Source organism: Falco cherrug, chromosome 10, assembly GCF_023634085.1.
Source record: "Falco cherrug isolate bFalChe1 chromosome 10, bFalChe1.pri, whole genome shotgun sequence".
Classification (NCBI taxonomy): Eukaryota; Metazoa; Chordata; class Aves; order Falconiformes; family Falconidae; genus Falco; species Falco cherrug.
The window spans coordinates 19981133-20002169 of NC_073706.1; the positions used below are offsets into that span (position 1 = coordinate 19981133).

At 37.9% G+C, this 21037-nt stretch overlaps 1 protein-coding gene across 3 annotated transcripts in view; it reads right to left on the reverse strand.

Annotated features, from left to right (window-relative positions):
- Nucleotides 1-5724: 5724 nt before the first annotated feature.
- Nucleotides 5725-21037, reverse strand: part of CAPRIN1 (cell cycle associated protein 1) — a 35847-nt gene continuing 20534 nt past the window's right edge. For 2 of the 3 annotated variants that reach the window (XM_055721557.1, XM_055721556.1), the window contains 10 exons: nt 17551-17706; nt 16600-16708; nt 16063-16124; nt 13848-13958; nt 13158-13307; nt 12808-12958; nt 10789-10983; nt 9465-9565; nt 8533-8596; nt 5725-6975 (listed from right to left, as the gene is read on the reverse strand). In XM_055721557.1, the coding sequence (XP_055577532.1) occupies nt 6911-6975; nt 8533-8596; nt 9465-9565; nt 10789-10983; nt 12808-12958; nt 13158-13307; nt 13848-13958; nt 16063-16124; nt 16600-16708; nt 17551-17706 (1164 nt within the window). In that variant the 3' untranslated portion in view covers nt 5725-6910. The remainder of the gene's footprint in view (nt 6976-8532; nt 8597-9464; nt 9566-10788; nt 10984-12807; nt 12959-13157; nt 13308-13847; nt 13959-16062; nt 16125-16599; nt 16709-17550; nt 17707-21037) is intronic. The other variant, XM_014285726.2, reaches the window with a different exon arrangement.

The window sequence follows — 21037 nt, forward strand, 5'->3', positions numbered from 1 at the left end:
TACAGCAAAATTCCATGGCAATGGCAACACTGGGGGTTTCTTACTTTATTTTTTTAAAATCCTTTGTTCTAAATAAATCTTGCTTGCAAAACACAGCGCTGTTGGGAGCAAACACCATGCCTGTGATTTGATGAAGATACTCCATTTCCACCGACTGCCAGCCTGTGCTAGCGGAACACCGCGTCACGCGCTGGAAACACAGAAAAGGGCACTTGGTTACACAGTATTCCCACAGGAACAAGGCTGCGGAAAGCAAAAAGAACCCATACACAGAAAAACAACAAAACTTTAGGGGACATTATTTGGTACTAAATGATGAAATCCCAAGAAATGTTAGGAACCTGGCGCTTCTCAATAAAACTAGGTAGCCTGTAACATTCCAGCTCCGCTGTTTAATAAAACCACAGCTGTCCAGACATCTGCCATACAAAATCCCAAGCTGCACAACTGCGGAGCTGCAATGGGACAATGATTTATCCATCTGACTTGGTTTAAATTCTATCAAGAGTTTTCAGAAACACGAAATTATTCTCAAACTGACAGCAAACCTATACCTAAAAACCTAAAATGTGTACCATCAACCTTTCAATACCAAAGTTGAGCCAAGCTATTTGCATAGATATATTTATTCTTCGCTTTTAATACTGCCAAAAAGAAGGTTTTGAACTTGAACATTTGAACAATGAAGTCTTTTAAACCAGGTAACATTAGAGGAAAAATGTGTAATACCACTGGATGTGTTTTGGAATAAAATATTTGTTTTAAAATATAGCAAAAATAGGGTAAGACTATTGAATTAATAATCATAAAGGCTGAAGAACAGTATTTTTTGAGGATGTGAACCCAGGTAAACTCATTCACTGAGACAAACCCATCGATGCAACAGAAGCGTAGCAAGACCATTCCTTAAGGTAGAGAGGTATGAAATATTTGCTTAAAAGGGAAGGACATAAAACATTTAAATAGATTTATTTTTCAAATGTTTACATAAGCCATGGACCATTTTGTTTCAAACGCTGAGTTAAAGAACTGCAAAGATATATATACAGGTACGTTTAAGGCCATCAGAAAATTTAAACCTGACAATTAACTAAAATGTAATTCTGAAGACTTTATACGGTAGATGCATTACTAAAATTTATTCTAAAATTGAACAGCTTCAAAACAGGAAATACATTTTCATTTCATAAAAGTCTAATGGATAATTACTAAAATTTATCTTTATAGCAAAATTTCAGATGTACTCTTCATCCACTGTTGGGTATTTGAGCACATTTTATAGAAAGGAAAAATTGGCCACCATAGTTGGAACAGAGCTAAACTCATCTTATTATTTTATGAACATTAAAAGGTAGAGGGGGGAACAAAACCCTAGCTTTCAAAACGAATGGGTTAAAAACTGCAGCAAGAACTAACAATGATAAAATGTAATTCAGAACAAAATGTCAAGTTAGACTGAAGTTTTTCTAATACAGTTCTCTTAAGTGCCACTCAAAATGGCTTCACAATGTGGATTTTGAAAAACACATTTCCTTCCCTCCATCAAGGCTAGATCTGCAGAGCCACAAATAATTTTAATTGCATCATATTTAAAAAGCCTAAGAAAGTTAACAGAATAGCACCTCTCCCCTTAGATAAATAGTTTAGAAAATTAGTTTCTCAGAGACCCTGCCATACCACACCACAAATTCAGCAACGCCGTTTCTGAAACCCCGTAGGAATAAACAGAAATCCAGGCTGCTGCTTTGAAGTTTTCATAGAAGTGTACGAGGGTCAGGGGTTCGCTTTCACAGAGAGGAAGAGACATTAAAGTTTCTTAACAGTCTACTACAGCACAGATGTCTTCTTTCCTTTTAATGTTAGATTATTTCAATGCAACATCAAATTCTAAGCAGCCAGGTGCAGTGGTTCCCACAAGCATGGAACCTTTCTGCTTGGAAAACACACTGAGTGGGATGAAGAACATGTGAGTGTAAATGCAAGCAGTATTTGCAACCCAGGAAGTCTGAAGGACCTTCTCCATCTCCCTCCAGAAAAACAAATTGGCCAGAAACAAATCAGTTTAAGCGATTAGCCTTCTTCATGACTATCAGTTACAGTAATCTGACATTAAGGGTATTTTCCCAAAGTTCATGTCAAAACTCCTTCTGTCAAGTTCTGCCACTGACTATAAAATAGCCAAGATCAGTACGAGACCAATCAGACACTGGTGTTGTGATGGAACAGTCCAAGACATTTTTACAAATTTTGTCATTTAGAGAAAACCAGAATTGAAGGGAACTATACAACTATGCAATGTTTGAGTTCCCAGTCAAGTTCCAGACAATAATCTTAACTATGTTTAAGCCAAGGAATCATCAATAAGGAAATCATCTTCTAAGTTCAACAGGAAGGTTTTATTGTTCAGGATCATTTTCTTGTATTTCCTGCTTGCTCTTCAGATGAGGCACTGATTTTTTGGTCAATCAGTGGTGAAGAACACCTACCCACCCCATCCACTGAACTTGGTGCCAGCTCAAGCAATTTAAAACCTTTCCAGTCCCACTCACATTCAGTGCAGATGGAATGCTGTAATAGCTGCATAGATCTGAAAGACTATATTACAGTCGCAAACCTCAACTCCAGCTATAAATTTGTATAATTTGTATCCTCAAGCATGTTTCAATACCTTGCGTACACTTCCATCAGTAAGTTTTGCATGAGCAAGAGGGATGATTTATTTTTCATGAGGTGACTGGCAGCCTCGTTAATGGGGCTGGTTAAGAAGCATTGTTCTCATGTCCCTTTGTATCCACAGGAGACTTGGGATGGGAGAAAATTGAAGAATAAAGCACAATTTTGTCTACCGAGCCCCAATACTTGTATCTCAGATGTGCATTCATGATGAATGGTTCTTGCGAATAAGAGGCAAGAAAAGTCAACTACTCAGCTTAGGCAATGCCAAAACTTCAAAAAAAGCACAGGAAAATTGAGATTTTCCTGACCAATTGGGTCTGTATCTTAATCCCGCTGGACCACAAAGGTTTTGCTCTATTTGCTTTTAAACATATTAAGTTCAACCACTTTTTCAGTATCATCTATCATCTTTTCAGTATTAAGTCTAGAGTTAAAGCCTTTTCGGTAACTTTTCTCTTTCCAAAGTAGTTCCTCAAATGCCATCTGGGGGGAAAGAAGGAATCTTGAACCATTCTCCAAAGACACATATGAAGGTAACCTGTAACACAATCCAAGAGCTGCCTAACAAATAAGGTCACCAGGACATTTTGAGAGGACACATTTTTAAGGTCATGAAGTTCTCTCAAAGTTATAAAGTCCCAGCAGAACACATTAACTGGCTATTAACAAGAAGTCAGCATTATTCTTCCAACTACTCTGGATGATATTATGCTTTAGAGATCGTTATACACAAAAGACAGTAACTTGGAAAGAAAATAGGGCTTAAGTGAGGTCTAGAACTCCCTCCACAGCAAACTCCAAAAGTAGTATCAGTGAACTGTTCTTAAAGACAGCCTGTACACAGGGAGAACACAGAAATAAAATGTAGGACAGTGTTGACTTTCCGTATGAGACAGTAGCTCATGATTTCAGAGTTAAAAATTTTAAGTTGTAGGTTGTATAGGAAGGATCCAAGTTTCCCAGGCACAGTAACATCAGGTAAAAATATCTGGAAGCTTGAGTGATTTATAAATTTACTCAAGAATCCTTGTATTAGAGCCAAGAGGAAGTCAAGATGCTGAAGCTAGTTCGTTCTCAAACACATAACACACTATGTTACCACAGCCTAAAAATATTAATGAAGCCTCTGCCAATATAAAAAACTCTTATCTCCTCATAGTAGCTGTATATGAAAGAAAGCAGTCACAAACTAGCTTGTTATCCTCTCAAAAGACTGATTCACAAAAGAATCAAATAAAACCACCACCAAAAAGTGCAATTGATGTGTCTACATACAGGCTCAGAAGTAGCACTTTGTTATGCTCACTCATGCTCTCCAGCCACAGGCATCAGGCCCGAGTTATCCCACAGCAGCACCAAACTAGAATAAACACAGCTCACCCACAGCATCCAGAAAGGTCTCTGCAACAGAGGCAGCCCAGAGCTGCCACCGCTTTACCTCCATACAATCACTTCTATAATGGCCTTTGTACAAAAGATGGCATTTATCAACAGAAACAAACCTAGGAGTGCTTGTCATGTGGATTTAACTCAGATCTAGAGCCAAGTTACGGAGTGAAGATACTCCAAAGCTCCCCTGACCAGGCCAGAAAACCAGCTGATGGACCTATGTGCCATACTGTGACTCAAGCCAGTTTTTCAGTATACTGTTTATTAGATGCATGTATCGAGATGAAAGGAGTCAGTGCAAATTCCCAAATTAATCACATCTTATGTACTTGTTTTACGCTTGTTATTACAACACATCTCCCCCTGTCAGCATACAGTTTGAGCAGCCAACCCTAAAGACCATTTTCAGACATGAAAAAGCTTACAAAGTTGTATCTCATTTAAGAGGCCTCTCAGCTACCCCATGTTTTATGAATAAATATAAGTTGGAAAAAAAATAACCCCAAAACCTTAAATGGAATGATCTGATCCATTCAGTGGTCTTTAATTCATTATGCTGCAAGTTTACTGGCAAACTACAATCAGATATTTAAGAAGCATTTGGTGTGCAATGGAAAAAGCCGAATAGCTTGTGTTCTACCAACCATTTAAAAATAAGCTGATGCACAAAAACCATAAAGAAATTTTGAAAAAAAGAATTCACTGTTTTCCTACATCAGTTCAACATTAGAAGGTTTGTCTTTTTATTTTTTTTCCAGTTAAAAAACAGTTGGGACTAATCTCAGTAATAGTTTCCTAAAAAAAGACACAGAACAGCAACTCCTCAGTGGACTGCAGTTTATATAGTTATACTGGTATGGAATGTTTCTAGGCCTTGACTAAAACTGCTGCTTCTAGTCATCAGCATCGTTTCAAGATGTCTGGTGTGTAATATTGTCTTTGCAAGCTTATCACTTTTCTCAGTAAAAACATTTCTCATTTGCGCTCGTCACACAACACGGAAAAGTGATATTACCACCTATTTGTATGGAGTTTCAGATTATTTTACAACTAAGTCAAAGCATCCGACTACAAGTTCTAAAAGTTCAGTTGTGATACAAAGTAGAAACGACCCTCAAAGTGAAAACAACCTTCAGTTTTGTATACAACAGTTAAAACAACATGTAGCTGTTCCTTAATTTCACCTTTCCACACATTGGAATCATTTGATGAGCAATACTTAACGTATATAGCACTTTTCTTCTTGCACGTGCTACAGAATGCAACAGAACTACCAACACCTCTATGGAGGCAGCTATCAAATATATTCTCCCCACTGCAGAGAGAGTGCATGTGCGCAAAAGGTAGGCACAAGTGATTTTCCAAAGATTACACCACAAGTATGTAGCAAAACTTGAATAAGACTTGGTATCTTCCAGCTCCTATAGTCTTATGCCATTCCATTTATACATTGCTGCCTTGATGAAAAGTAAGTCCATAAAAAGAAGTTTCCCAGAAGTCACAGCTATTAGGGTAAAACACTAAAAAAAACAGGAGGAAGGTTTACATCTATTCAGGAAAAACAGAATCTATCGGGGAAAAAAACCCTCAAAACCTTATGAAATGTCACCCCATCACATTAAAATTGTTTCAGTCGTTGAAAACCAGTGTTCCAGGATACAATTTTTATAAACATGTTTTATTTGTCTTGCTTATACCATTAGAACTGTAACTGCTGGCTGTCATTTCCCTTAAAAGGGGAAACCAATTCAAACACATACTGGTGCTTTTCAAAAGATAGCGATTAAAAGGGCAGCAGCAGCGGGCATTTGAGATTTCTTAAAACCTTCAAGGCTGCAGGAAAGACAAAAGGACATGTGACCATAAGTGTTATGATTATCCATTAAGAGATTTCCATCAGTACCGGCATCAGTTATTTAGGTGATAATACAGCAAGGTCAAGTATTAGTGACAGACAATGTGCAAGTCATAAGGAATGGTAAGAGAATACCAATCCTTACAAAAGTCATTGCTATCAAAGAAACTTAAGTGTCTCAAAGAGATATCTAAATACTTCACATCAAATACACAGTGGCCATCCAGATTATATCTCACATTTGTTGCAAAATTTTTTCAAGTGCCAAATCAAAGCTTTTTTTTTTTAATAAAAAAATAATTACACAATTACATTAGCAGTTATGCAAGTGATCTTAAATCCTTAGCCACAGTAAATAGGGCCCTGGTGATGAGGAGTGCTGCAGCTAAGGGTGCTTCTTTGTCAAAAACTGGCTAGAAGCCTGTTTGTCTATTTAGGGAAATACGCATCACTACGCATCTTTAACTGTTCAGTGCCTCAATTTAGAAAGAAAAAGCTGAAATGCAGTTACTCTACCAAGCCACACTTCACCTTTTCCATCCTTTCATGGGAACATTTAAGTTTTGTCAACTGCCACCACAGTAAATCTTTACAAATTTGCAGATTTTATCCAAATTTGTTACATCACTTTTAAATGTCAGAAGTGAGTCTTTGCTTTTTCCTGCAACTTCAGTTAACCATGGAGATTGGATCACCCTGAAAATTGCCTTTTTCTTTACTCTTAGCAAGGGTGAGGAATCTGAATCTCATGTGCAAGGCTCAAGATGATGCTTAGGACAGAACATGCAGAGTAAACGTTGTTTTGTTCCTTTCAATATCCAGGTAATATAAAGCTGGCAACTGTAGTCCTGTCATTATGGGTAATGAAAATAGTCCCTTTACAACAAACTTCCTGTAAGGGAGAACAAATAGATAATAACTCTTCTGGTAACATGTATAGTACACTGGCCAGCGTTGTTTTTGGCGTTTTATGTAATCCAATGAATTAGTTTAATTCACTTGCTGAGCATTCATTTGAGGCATCCCTCTGTTTGGTCTTGGGGGCCCTCCACGACCTAGAAAACATAAAAAGGTTCTTGAATTATGCATGAAGTCAGGTTATTAAAAAAAAAATACCCTAAAAGCTCTGGTTCTAACTGGGAAAGAATTCCCAGGTGTGTATCCGGATTATATATGGTTCTAAAAGCTCCTTCCAATCAAAACTCAAAAGGATGTAACTTGTCTTTACAGTTTTCAGCTTTATCACAGTACTTTTCTTTCCCCAGACCTTCAACGCTATAATGACTTCAAGTAAAAAGTTTTGCAGTAAAGGCAAAGATTTACTGTAATTTAAATGTAAGTACTGTGAGTTAACTAATCATGTTTTAACTTCCATTCTTTTCTTCCTTTGTTAAGAAAGAGACTGCCTGTAGCTCACACTCTCAGTATATGAGAACTGCAAATCATTTGGGGAATCCCTCTCACGTTTGCCTGTACATCCCTGACAATAAAACACAAGATTTTTCTTCATTAAAGTGGTGCTTCCTAAAACATGTGCTGGGTTTCACCACAGCCTAAGACTAGACTGAACTTCAGACCACAAGTCCACACTATAGGTCTTTCAGTACCAAGACAGTCAAGGACAGAACTCTTCACTGAGCTACTGCACAAAAAGCTGTGGTTTCGTAGGCAGTGCCAACATACAGCCTCGAGCTGTCCTCACTGACAAGCCACTCTGGTGAAACCTTAAGATTCTCATGGAAAATTCTGTATCATAGAGTCATCAAATTGCTTAGGTTGGAAAAGACCTTTAGAATCATTGAGACAGAAGACAGTCTCATGACTAAAAATCTACTAAAAAAAAAGAAAAAAGTCGAACTGTGGAAATAGTGTTGAGAATAAAATTTAGACGTTCCAACTACAGCCTCATTATGTAAGTAGGGGTTTTTTCTTGTCTTCTCAGAGGAACATGTGGTAAAGTCTCTTATGAAACTACAGGACAACACAGCTCCATAAGCTAAAATCAAAAAATCTACAGGATCAAGGAACAGAGAAGCATGGAGAGAAGTTTTGTATCCTTAAATGAAGAGGCCTCCAAAACAGATGCAGTAGGAAATCTTTCAGTGCAACAGAGTAATATACAATTTCGAAAGCTGACAGTCAGCTCAAGCCCAATGTCTGCTGCATAAGCAAGTCTTGCTTGCAAACTACTAATGCAGCTAGTAAGCAGATCTTAAGTCATGATAAAACAAAACAAAAAAGGCTTTCCTAAGGCTTTCATTAATCAAAGGCTACTAAATAGTTCTACTACATTGGAAGTGTTGAAAGCAACTCTTGTTTTAACTCCTTTTCAAAGAATATCATTCAACAGCCAACTAAAATTCCATCCCAAGTTCAAAGTATCACAGTATAATTCAAGTCAGAAGGGACCTCAAGAGGTCCTCCCAAGTTCAACACCTGTTCAAAAGCAGGGTCAACAACAAGGTCAAAGAAAAATAAAGCTTATTTTCTTATTTTTCAATCGTGACCCTCTGCATAACGAGTGAGGTGACTTTTTAAACCCAAAACTCCCTAAGATGGATGAAAAAACTTCCATTCAGCACAAATCAGTTATTCACTACTGAGGAAATTACCTCTAGGAGCTCCACGAGGTCCACTTTGTCCAGAGCCACGTTTGAAATTCTGTTGATATCCATCCTGAAACAAAGAAATTTAAGGAGTTAAAACATAAAACCCGAGCATTTTGTTATGTTTCAGGAAGCTATTAATTGCCAATAAAATAAGGAGCTTTTAAAACAATATGCACTGACAAAAGACCTGTGACTTCAACGTACAGCATTTTATTATTTTAAATTAATCTTATAAAAATAAAATGTACAATGACAAATTATCTCTCCAGTTACAGGATATGTTGTTCTATATGAATATGAAATGTAAATAGATGTATTTAGTGTTCAAATTTTTCTAACTACACCAAGGCCAAACAGATGGATTTTCTGAAGGACCAGTCAATAAATGAAATGACATTGTAACTGCAGGATCAAAATCTGCCATCTCGTTTGCCTATAAATACTTGTTTGGGGATACACAGAGTTCTACATTTTCAAGTCAGTCTAAGCTTTGAGCTAACAGTGTAATTCCTTCAGAACAAAATTCTACACAAATTTCAAGTATCAGCATGGCAGAAGACAGGAAATACCCAGCAAGTCTGGGAAGTTAATTTCCATGGATTTAAGTTCTTCCTTAAATTTCTTTCTCAAAGCTGAGAAAATAATTATATTTAAGAAAGTGTTCTTTATAATTTACTCAACTTTGCTCTAGTTCCTTGACTAATTCCTTTAGAGGTCAATCAGTGAAACAGAACACATTTCCCATTTCTAACCAGCCATTTAACAGCCTACTATTTCTAAGTATCTGTTCAGTACCTGAAACTGTCTTCATTAGCAACTAAAAGAAAAAAAAAAAGAATTGGAAAAGTTTTTGCTAATAGCTTTGTTTGAGTGTTTTCAATGACAGGTACTTCTTCCTTCTATTTCAAGAAGGTCACAACATAACTGTAACTTACCCGCTGGTAGTTTGAATAATCCCGTGGAGCATTAAATTGGGGCTGTGTGTAACCACTGTTTGGAGTGTTGGAAAAGGAAGGACGGTAGCCATCATATCCTCCTAAGGAACAGGGTGCAAGTCTTTTACTTGGAAATTGTAACTTTTCACTTTATGCTACCATATAAAGAAAACTAGTAACAGCATTTTACCTTAACCTGAGGGAAAAGCCCTTCACTAAGTACTGTTTACTTGCAAGTCAAGCAATGTTTGCAATGTCAGTGCTAATACTATTACAAGAAACAAGAATGAAGAGCTAGTAAGAACTGGGAGAAGATAGCAATTCAATGTATTTCTCAAGTCATTTGAGGTTTGATTTATGTAACATTCAATCCAGAGCTAAACATTACACTAGGATCTAAATGTAACTGCTGCGACCTACAAGGCCACAACAGCCAACTGAAGCAAGAAGCTGCTCCCGAGCCAAGACCCTTCCGAGTGCTGGGAACCATGTCCAAGGATGGCTCCAGTCCCAAGAATCTACGGCCTGGAATCCAGATCAATTTTAAACAGACAAATAGTGACCACCGCATTCCCTACCACAATCACTTGTATTATGCAGGTTTCTCCTCTACCCTCCAACCACAAGGGGAAGAGAGCATGGCAATTGCAGACAGTACTGTATCCATTACTTTAATCCCAGAACACCTGACAAGGAAATAATCTCTCTCTCCCCATTCTAACACACACATCTTTGTAACATTGACAGCCACATACAGTAATCTCCAGGAATCATGAAAGTTCTCTTTATTTACCCAGAACTGCAGTATAATTCCTCCACTCCTATTAATTCCCCTCAGAGTAATGACTTTTGGACGTTTTTTTTCTTGTTATTTCTACATTATCCAGCTTATTATCTACATGATGCAACACAGAACTCTAAAATATACTGCTTCTACCATAACTGGAAATTTAAGAACACTTTTGAAGTATTAATTGGCACCTGAATTCCTCACTTTATGGTTGTGAAATTGTTGGATATTTCCGTGTTTTCTTATTTATACTTGCAGTAGATGCCTAATCAAACTAAGACTAAGCCTTCAGCACAGAAAGAAAAAAAAATATGCTGCTTTGCTTACATCCTAGTAGGAAGACTAACAAAACACCTAAAATTACAGTTGCTTAAGTTGGCTAAAGCAAAGTGAGTTTTTCCTACAAGTTTAAATATCTTACAGAGATTCTACTACAATATAAAAACAGCGGGTCAGTTTAACACTTGGTATCTTGACACAGTTTCCAGAAAGAAGTAAGTAAAAGTCAAATGAGAGTTTAACAAAGCTGTTTACCTCTAAATCCATTTGCCGGTCCCCTGTAACCATTCATTAAGCCACGAGCCCCACGCGATCCACCACGAGACACTCCTCGACTGTTATAGTAAGGCTGACTGTTACGTGGAAATCCAGTATTCTGTTGGGGAGGTTGCTGGTGGTTACCCGCCACTTGATGAGTCTGGTCCGGGGAACCATGGTAAGTACCAACCACTATATTGGAATTGGGGGGTAAAAAAATTGAATTATAGAAGCCTATGTTTCTTAATTTATGTTCCCACATACTCAAAGCTCTGAAAAACCACTGAACACATCAATAAATGCCCACCCATTCAAAGAAAAATAATTAACTCAAGTTTATGTGTCAAGATAACCAACAGTATCGGAACAACCCAGAAGTAGTAGAGTTCATTTAAGTCAGTGTCAAGAAGTCTCTACTGTAAGCTTAGCAACAAACATTTCTAATGCAAGCACAATTTTCCTGTGCCATTTCAAACTCTTTAAGAATCAGCAACACGTACTCTAGAGGAAAAAACCCAGCATGAGTAAGTTAACTCCCTTCTGTACCTTCCTCCTCCCTGAACTGGCAGAGAGCCACAAAGAAATACCTGCTTTCACTAAAATTCTCTCTGTTAAGTGTAGCTGTGCAGACTAAGGTAAGGTTGATGAGAACATTCTAACAAAGCTGACATTCTGACTGTACAGGCTGGGACATTCTACAGAACATGTAAATCAAAAGGCAAGAGCAGGATGGATAGCTTGAGACTGTGCATCTTCGAAACACAACATCTTCACTTCACAGGAATTGCAAGGAATGAAGTGGATTACAAAAGCAATCCAAGGGTTAGAGGCTCAGCAAGTGCAATAAAAGATGGAATTCTGTATGTAAGAGCAAAACAGCTGTAAAATTTAGCTCAATACCAAATGCTGAGGCAAGATCTCAAATTGTTGTGTCCCTCTCGTATGCAAGAGAATCGCCCAACAGGGAACAACTTTACATCTACTGCACTCAGCCACAGAGCACCACTGGGCTTTTGCATAGGTCCTCCCTTCTCCCAGTATGCAGATTTTGTTCTAAAGCCACTGCATTTTCTGTGTATCAACAGCTCCATTTACTGCTACAGTAATTTTTTTATTACCGCATGGCCCACCTTCCACATCAGCATCCCCCAGACACACTTTCTGCCTTGTGCCTGTATACAGCTCAAAACCAGTATAGATAAAACAAAAACTTGGTTCTCCCTCTTCTCATTCACCCACCCCAGTATCCCAACTTGCAAAGATGACAAATTTCAAGGTCATGATCAGTTATAAAGGATCAAGCTCTTTTTCTTTACTCCACCTCCAACACTTGTTAGCACTTCACCCTCGTCATCTCTGTCTTTAGTCCTTCACTCAAAATCCCTCTCTGCATCTGCAAATTTTATCTCTGTGGAAAGGAGAGTTCTGGGTGAAGAACAGCTTTGTACATAGACTCTATTTTACTGTTTGTTTGGTTCTTTGAAGTTGCTAATTTTGAAAGTATTTTGCTTGTTATATTCAAACCACGGCTAACTGGTTTTAGCAACAGGTTCTAGATCTTTGTGAACCTTGCATCTGTGAGAAGCAGCCCCTACTTGCTCTCAGTTGTAGCTATTTCCTTTCTAAAATGTAATCTCAGGTAGTACAACCTTTTTTAAAGCAAATTTATGGAACATCCAATCTTAACATCAGCAGAGCAAGTAGTCCAGTATACTGCTATCATCTTCACCACAAACCTTAATCCTGTTTGTGGTTTTTTTAAACTCATATAAAACTGAATCAAATGGCAAAATTCTTCTAATAGCTGGAGATACATATACTGAATTTCAACCCTCGTTGGATATTCAAACCAAGACAGAATAACAAAACCCAATTATTTTTCAGGGGAAGGCTTCACAAGACTAGAAATGTTTGAGAACATGTGACATGCTTTGCTGCACCACCTGGGACTTCACAGCCTGACAGTCTGCTCTGCTGAGGCTACTACCATTTTAGTTTTTGCCAAGATAAATTTACCCGTCTGGAGTTGTTCTTGCTGAAGATCTGATTGCTCTACTGGGTGAGGCTGATTGGAGAAACTCTGGTTGTAACTGGCCTGGTACTGGTTTTGCTGCTTAAGGGTTTCTGGCTCATTAACAGGAGGAACAGGTGCATTCATGTTGAATACCTGTAACATTAGAGAAATAGCTCTGGTCCAATTAATTTTTTACATTTCTTCATCACATCACACAAAGAAGCACGCAAGTCTGAGAAACATGAGTATCACATTACTGTTTATTTAATTACATGACTGATTCCAGTGTTTATTTAACAACAAAAGGAATGGCTACCAAAATACAGGGATTCAGTATGAATTTACTACTTACTGTTTGCATGGATTGGAATGGAGCTGCATTAACATTGATTCCGCTGCTATGCAAAGGCTTGCTAGATCCAGCCTGGAACACCTGAGGCTGGGATGCAGTGGGAAGCGATGATGATGACGGGGTCTGGTCTGCATTCAGTGACATTGAAGCCTAATAATTGAAACAAACAACATTTTAGCAGTTTTTGAGTAATACCGAAACCTTAAAAAAAAAAAATAAAAAATCACTTGGGGGGCAGGGGAGGAGTAACAATGTCTCAGGTTCACCTCAAAAAATGAGTGTTTTCTATTTCAGCTGAACAGCCTCATTCACAACAGAATAATAGGAAAGGAAAACCCTAGCATGCTCCCTCATTAACTTGAAACACAACTAGAAAAAATTAGAGGGGGGAAATGAACAAGTGTCTGTGCTAACTGCCAATGTGAAAAACTAAATCCCATTTCCTAAGCCAACAACACTGATGCTGGCATGTTACTTCTAACTAAACAATCTTGTAAATTAAGTGTCTTCTTACTGTGAAGGACTTACTGGTCACGGACAGGCTCAAATTTCTGAAATGAAATGGAACTGAAGTGGCCCTACCAATAGATAACTAAAAGTTACAAAACTTTATTTATAAAAAAAGCATAGACTAACATTTGATCACACCTGCAAGCAGAGTCCTTCCCACCCCTGTGAAATCTGACTTGCCTGAATCTGGTCAATTGATTCTTTCTGTGGCCGTTGTTCTGTTGTGTGAGAAGGCTGATACATGGGTTGGGAGGCTGTATATCCCTCACTTGTAGAAGAAACCAAGGGAACCTGACAAAATAAACCCCAAAGCCCCCAAAAGTCAGCTGATGCTCACACACAGTTTTATAAAAAGTATCAGAGAACTCTGGAATGAATGGTACTCTCTAGTAAAAAGTAGGTATTCCAGCAAATTCCTACAACCATTAAAAAATAAGTGCTTTTTAACAAGAAGTTTAACCACCTCATCCTGACATATTCTAATGTGCCATACCACCCACCCCCTGCCAGACTGTGTTCTGTGGGTATTTCTGAATCAGCTGGACAGGCATTTGCTTTTACTAACGAACACATCCTTCTCCTCACTTCCTTATGCAACCTCAATTACTGTAACACAAAAGCTGGGGAAAGATAGACAGAGGGAGCAAGAAATATATAAAAGTTTAAATGAGAGAACTCCAAGCTCACACAGAAATAGAGAAGTGCTGGTTTCCAATGGACCGAATTCCCTCATTTTAAAGCCTCTGCTCCCCTGCACAGAGTCCAGTGACAACTCTGACCAGCAAAGCAGAGGACTTCGCATTTAAGGCTACTGGGGACTTTAAGAGGCAACTGGTAACGACTGATGGGTGTCTTCACATCATCTTGTTGAACACTCAAAAGAGCTAAGTTTAGCTACTGCTTGCAAGATCCCCAAGAGAATAAGGAGCAGCTCTGGCTGAGATAAGGAAAATAAGAAAAAAAAATCCATTGGAGTAACTGACAGGCATAATTTAACAGTAAAATAAAAGCTAATGCAGAAGGAACTCTGCCAAAAAATTATTCAGCACCTACAAACCAACAAAAAGCACTGAGACTACTAGCACTTCAGGAGGTACATACAGAGGACACTCAAAGAAAAAGCCCACATTCCTGTTTCTATACAAACGAGTGACTTAAAACTTGCAGATTCTAAGCTGGAAAGATAAAGCAAACAATTTACACTACCATTACTCTGAGATACACAATCAATCCAGATTTTTCTTTTGGTTTTCAAATACCTACAGGGATCAGATTCATTACTTGAGACCAGCAGTCCTTCAGAGATGCCACATACGCTTAATACAAAATCAGGAAGTTCTTGAATACATAATTTCTACATTGCAAAGCAAGTTTAAGAGATCCTACTTAGAAATTTTTGGCAAAGCTCAACTGAAAACCACACTCAACTCATCCTGACTGCTCTACAACTCCAGTATTAAAATACTACCCAAGCAAACAACTGGGAGTAATCCTTAACAGAACAAGTGAAAAAACAGGCCACAAACTATAGTTAATCCATTAAGTCTATTTGTGGTCTGACACCCACTTGAACAGATACAGACTGCCCTTTAACCAAGTTATTTTGGTTTTGGCATTTCTGTTGCAAATAAGCAGATAAAGGACAACTTGTTTCTATCCAAATTAGAAATATTACTACACATGGTTTAACATGAAAGAGAACGTTACTAGACAAAGGTTGACATGTCCAATTATTAGTCAATCTTGAACAGAATGCACTCAGAAACCTCAAGTTAAGCTGCGGTATTAGAGTAGGACTACACAAAACAGTATTCCTAACGCCTTCCTCTGAATCATAAAAAAAAACCCACTTAAAATTCACCGTCACATGGAACACAGATTTTAAGTGATGGCAGCCTAACACACAGGCATGTGGGAGTCAATTTGTGAAATTAAAATCATATCCACATACTGAATTTAAAGACTTGAGGTGAGCCCCACAGACTGAAAGAACTGGCAGCTGCCGAGAAGTTCACACTAGGCCATTAGAATGAGCAGCGCAAACTGCAACTGCTTCCGTGCTTGTGCCCTTCAGTTTAAGAGGCCTCTAGTTAGAAATGCAGTTTCCTCAGTAAACTTGTACTTCCACCTTGAACCTGAGTTTTCCAAACAAGATAATGACCGATAAAACTCCCTTATAAAAAAAATGCAATGTCTGCAGAGCACAGAACCGTATATAGTAATGCTTATAAGCAACAATGTTGAAGAGATAAGGGAGATAAGCAATTTCCCAAAATCAGAACTTCAGCTTTTTCTTTTGAGTTTCTCATATTGTTAGGAATTAAAATCCTATTGTAACATCAATGAAGCCTAAAATCAATTTAAAATCCAAAATACAATTTAATAAACATTTTACCTGTGTAGCTTCTGGTTGCACAGGAACTTGGTTAGGCTGGGCAAGTCTCGACTCAGCATGAACTGAAGTAAAATAATTTCACTTACTACATAGTACAATCAAACCTTTCGCAGAATAGCATTACCACCTTATCCAATTCAGTTATTTGAGAGTTGATCATCGCAAAGATGATTATCCTTTTAGCATGGCAAAGCTATACTCAAAATACCAATTACAATTTCCATGCAAAGGACATATTTTCCAGTTGTCCAAAATTATCCAACAATTTCCAAAAGACTAAGCAAAACTATTTTGCCCATCTTAAAAAAAAAGTTTATAATGTTCCACATTTCCCAGCAAAACCTAGAAGCATGTGAGAATCACAAGTCTATGAATAGTATGCTTCAGACGTACAATCACATTTCTGAGAAAAATCACACTTTTATCAATTACTTGTGATGACCCTTTCACTATGTAGCAGTAACTGAAGCATTTCTAAGAGACGACTTGACTTGCAGGCTTCCCCAATATTTATGTTTAGGATTTACCATTACAAACCTGGAGGGCAAACCATTTGTGGCATGTCCAAATTCTGTGCTGGATTCATGGGCTGTGCAGATACAATTGCAGGATCAAGTGTTTGGTTCTCAAACTCCAGCATAGAGTCCTGGGGTAGGAATAATAAAATCAAATCCAACTTACTGTATTTAAAAAATATTAACATCCATAATACAGAAACAACCAGGTCACAATAATGGAAGTTTAGCCCACAGTTACAACTGGTGGTCTTACCATATGTTTAAAGCAACTAAGATACTAAAAATTGCAGAATGTATTTAGCACAATAGAAATTCAGTCCGTATATACACATTAGAGCTTATCTGACCAAAAGGTTAACTGGAGGGAGACTAACAGCCAGACAGAATAAGCAGCAAACTATTCTTGATCATAAATCAGCACTTTGTATAAAGAAACACAAAAAAGAATGTAAATAGTGTATGCCTCACTTATTACCAAGGTGTCTGTCTTTGTGGAAGACAAGAAGCTTTTTCTGATGTATTCCATTATCTCCCAATGTTTTTCTAGTTGTTCTAACTTTACAGGTTAAAGGAGAGCCTTCAAGAAGTAACCCAAAAAGTATTGTCTTCATGTGTTGTGTAAGTTTTTTTGTAACACAAAATTTAGAACTAGCTTACAGAAAGGGTATTTTGCAGCTGGTCTGACTTAAGCAGAATATACTATGGCACCCAGTGATGCATGACTTTCTGCCTTCTCTGTAGATGTAGTACAAAGAAGGACTGAAAAGCTAAGTAACATTCTAAGTGTACTCTGACAGCAATACAGGTTCACAGGCTTTAGATGAGGATCTTGCCATACAGCGCCATGTGGTTTGCACAACCACTGTATCTTTCAAATAAACTACAGGAGACTTTAAATCATGACTAACAGCCAGAAAGTGCCATTTTGTGTCTTTGGTTCTAGCTTCACAGTAGAGTGGGTTCGTCATACCTGCATGAAGTTATACGGGCCCTGCATCTGCGCCATAAGGTCCTGTACCCGCTGTCTTCTAACAAGAGGATCTGCTTGAGCCACAGTAGTGAGTGTGTGAGGTTCAGGAACTGGAGGAGATGTAGCTTGTGTCTGTTGCTGCAGCGAATTTACAACCTAACAAGAAACAAGCAATCAACTGAAATTTCAGCTTAAGAAAAGATGTCACAGAAGTGAGTCGGTAGTTCTTGAAGTTTATGGCTGTTGCCTAATTCATTATTGACTTAATTACTACAGTGTTCTTGAAGGAAAATACTACATCCCCCTACAGTCATGCCAATACTGGCGGCCAGCTTCTGATCTGAGGACTTCACAGCATTAGTAAGTTCAGATTGTACTCAATTTTCTTTCCATCTACTCCACTCCCCATTAAGAACAGCGCTAACAAAGAATTTGTTCAATATTACAAGCATTTTTTTAGAGCAGAATTTGAGACACCAACATATCAACATTTGGGAATTTAAAGAAAGTCAGGGAAGAGTAAGTTTCAGAAATATGCACAGATGGAGAATGATTATCTTCTCATACCTTTTTGGTAAATTAAGTAGTCAGAAATTTTGGGTCTCTTAAGACTTCATTTTTAATTTTCATAGCCACATCTAGACCCAAATTCTCAAGTGTTATCCTAGCTAGCTGATCTAGGGTCTCAGAGGACAGCAGGCAGCATTGCATGACGGAAGGATTGCAAGACAGCACCATGGGGGGACACCAGAAGCAGAAGCACAGCTCATAGTGGGCAGGAAAGCTCAGTTTTACTAGACATATTCCAATATGGTGCACATAAATGTACGAACAACAGCAACATGCTTTCAAATACCACCTTATCAAAGACAGCAGAGCAACCAGGAAAGCTGAGCATGAGCATCTAAGAATATCCACCATCAAACAGTTTGAAAACAGTGTTACAAGGATGGTCGAGTTGAATGAAGTAGCACTTTCATGTTCCTAACCAGTTTTGCTCTTTAGGCAACTCCCATAACACAAAAGTGCCATTTTCAATTTGCATTCATGTCAAGAACTGTCCTTTAAATAGAAGATTATTATCAATGACTTAGACATCTATTGTTTCTCTGTTCCCCTGAGCTTTTCATTAATAATAATCTGCCAGATGAACAGGTAAGCCTTTAACTGACAGCTGCACAGGATATAACTTAGCATACATACACCTGAAAGCTTCAATTGTTTCATGTGAAATACCTGGTTTCTTATTAGAACTGCAGAAGACAAGATTTGTGTACAGCGGTCATGACAAGTGACAGAACAGTCTTATTTTAGACCAGTTCTATAATCACAGGTCCGAACTTTAAACTTCAACTCCTGATGTCCACCCTCAAAGCATGTAAAATGTTTTTAATTTCTCAAAGAAACCTACAGCATCTTTCAGTATGCCTACTCCTTGCTCAGATTTACAAACACTGTAAGTAACATTCTGCACATGCAATTGCCTCCAACTCCAATGACTCCTTGACCAAATCCCTAGCCATCAAACAGAAAATTAGGAAAAAAAACCCCAAACCAAAAGCCTCAAAAAAACCTAACAACAAAAACCTACATTCCTCTTCAAGATTCCCTTCAGATCCACATCTCCTCTACCACCCATCTGAAGAGAAGCAATCTGAAAATTCCCATGGATGTATACCCTAAGGCTGTCCACACCAGAGAACACGCACAACTGCTTTACTGTTACAGTCCCTGAACCTCAAATTATGGACTGTTTCCAAATTAATGAAGAATTAAGCCCTGGGAGGGCAATTTTTTTTTCTGAAAATGTTATTTACAGCACATATATAGACCTCTTACACATTACAAAGTTTAAAAATGGAAGTAAAAAAATAAAAGCAGCAAGCCAGATGACTAGGTGAAACTTGAGAGATAAAACCAGCAGCCACTCATCTCCTACGTATTTATTACCAAAACCATTCTCAATTATTTGAGTATTATCACTCAGCTTATGAAACCCAAGTCATTCGTAACGATTCAGTATCTTCAAGAAAAAAACACGTTGACAGAATAATCAAGAACACAGAACAGGGGCAAAATTTTATCAAGCATTTTCCTTTTTCACAAGTAGTACAGTACTAACTGCAGATGGTGCTTAATGTTTTATACTGTCTTTTTCATATCTCTTCAATGTCAAAAGGAACTGTTTATGGCCTATTCCTTTGGTCTTATTATCACTACTAGGTACTTAGATGTATTATAATCACAGTAGGATGAAACTATAAAATACACTCAAATTTTGTGTATTAACTTGCTGAGGGACAGGACGTAGTTCCAACCTTAACAGCTTTCTAAGTCTGCTGCATGAAGAAGGTACAGAGACCACTCAAATATAGGCATCATTATTCACAAACCAAATTATTACCTGACCATACATTTCCATGCATCTTGGGGGCACAGCAGCAAGGTGAAACTTTTGTTTTACAAGAGCTGAACCCCTCTGCAGAATAGTATGACTTATCAAATTCCATGTTCACCTTCTGACACCCTGCCTCCTGACACCCTGCCCCTTGACCTTTTCAGCAGGCAGAGCTGCCCAGACACAATCAAAGGAAAATGACAGGCTATAGAAAGCCAGGGGGCAAAGCAGGAGGAAAGGAGAGGTAAAAACAGAAAGAGACCACAAACCAACGAGAACTAATTTGTATTCTGGCAGTCACAAAACAGTTTCCAATTCTACAAAATACACATCTATACAACTGAAGTTCCATAAGCTAAAGCACAGAGAACTTTGTATACAAACAGAAACAGATTCAGGTACTCGTCACAAAGGAAGCAGTTAAAATATAATCAAACAAACAAACAAAAAAACAAACCCCAAAACAACAACAAAAGTAACCCACAAACAACCCCCCCACTATTACCAATAAAGCACATCTTCACCAAAATTAAAACGTCACATAATCCAAATGCAAATACACTTTGAAAATTCACAAGCGAATTCTTTAGTTTAAAACTTATGGAAGGCCCATACAGAAATGTCATTGTGAGACACCATCACTTCTCAAACTATAAACATACCATACCACAGAAATCTTGAATGTACCACATCTACTGGAGGGTTACTGAAAAAGAGATGAGTTTGTGATAGCCTTCCTCTTCATAACAATCATGGAAATCTTCTGCATAAATGTTCTCTTTCCAAATACTATCAGCTTCCAAAATTAACAGCTACCATTCACAGCTCTTCACTATATTGATGCCAAAACTGTCTCCAACTGAAGAGCACAATGTGCATCATCATCATCTTCCCTAAAGACAGCTCAGTTGCATTCCCACGAGAAATGGGATTTGGTGCCCATAAGAACAGAAAGAGTCATCTCAAAGACAGTTATTCTCAATTTCCCCTTTTTGTGTTATATCTGAGAAAGTAATCTTCTTAATGATGAAGAAACAGTCTTCAACTCTAAATTTTCCTGAACTGCTCATTCATACATAGTCCAAGAAA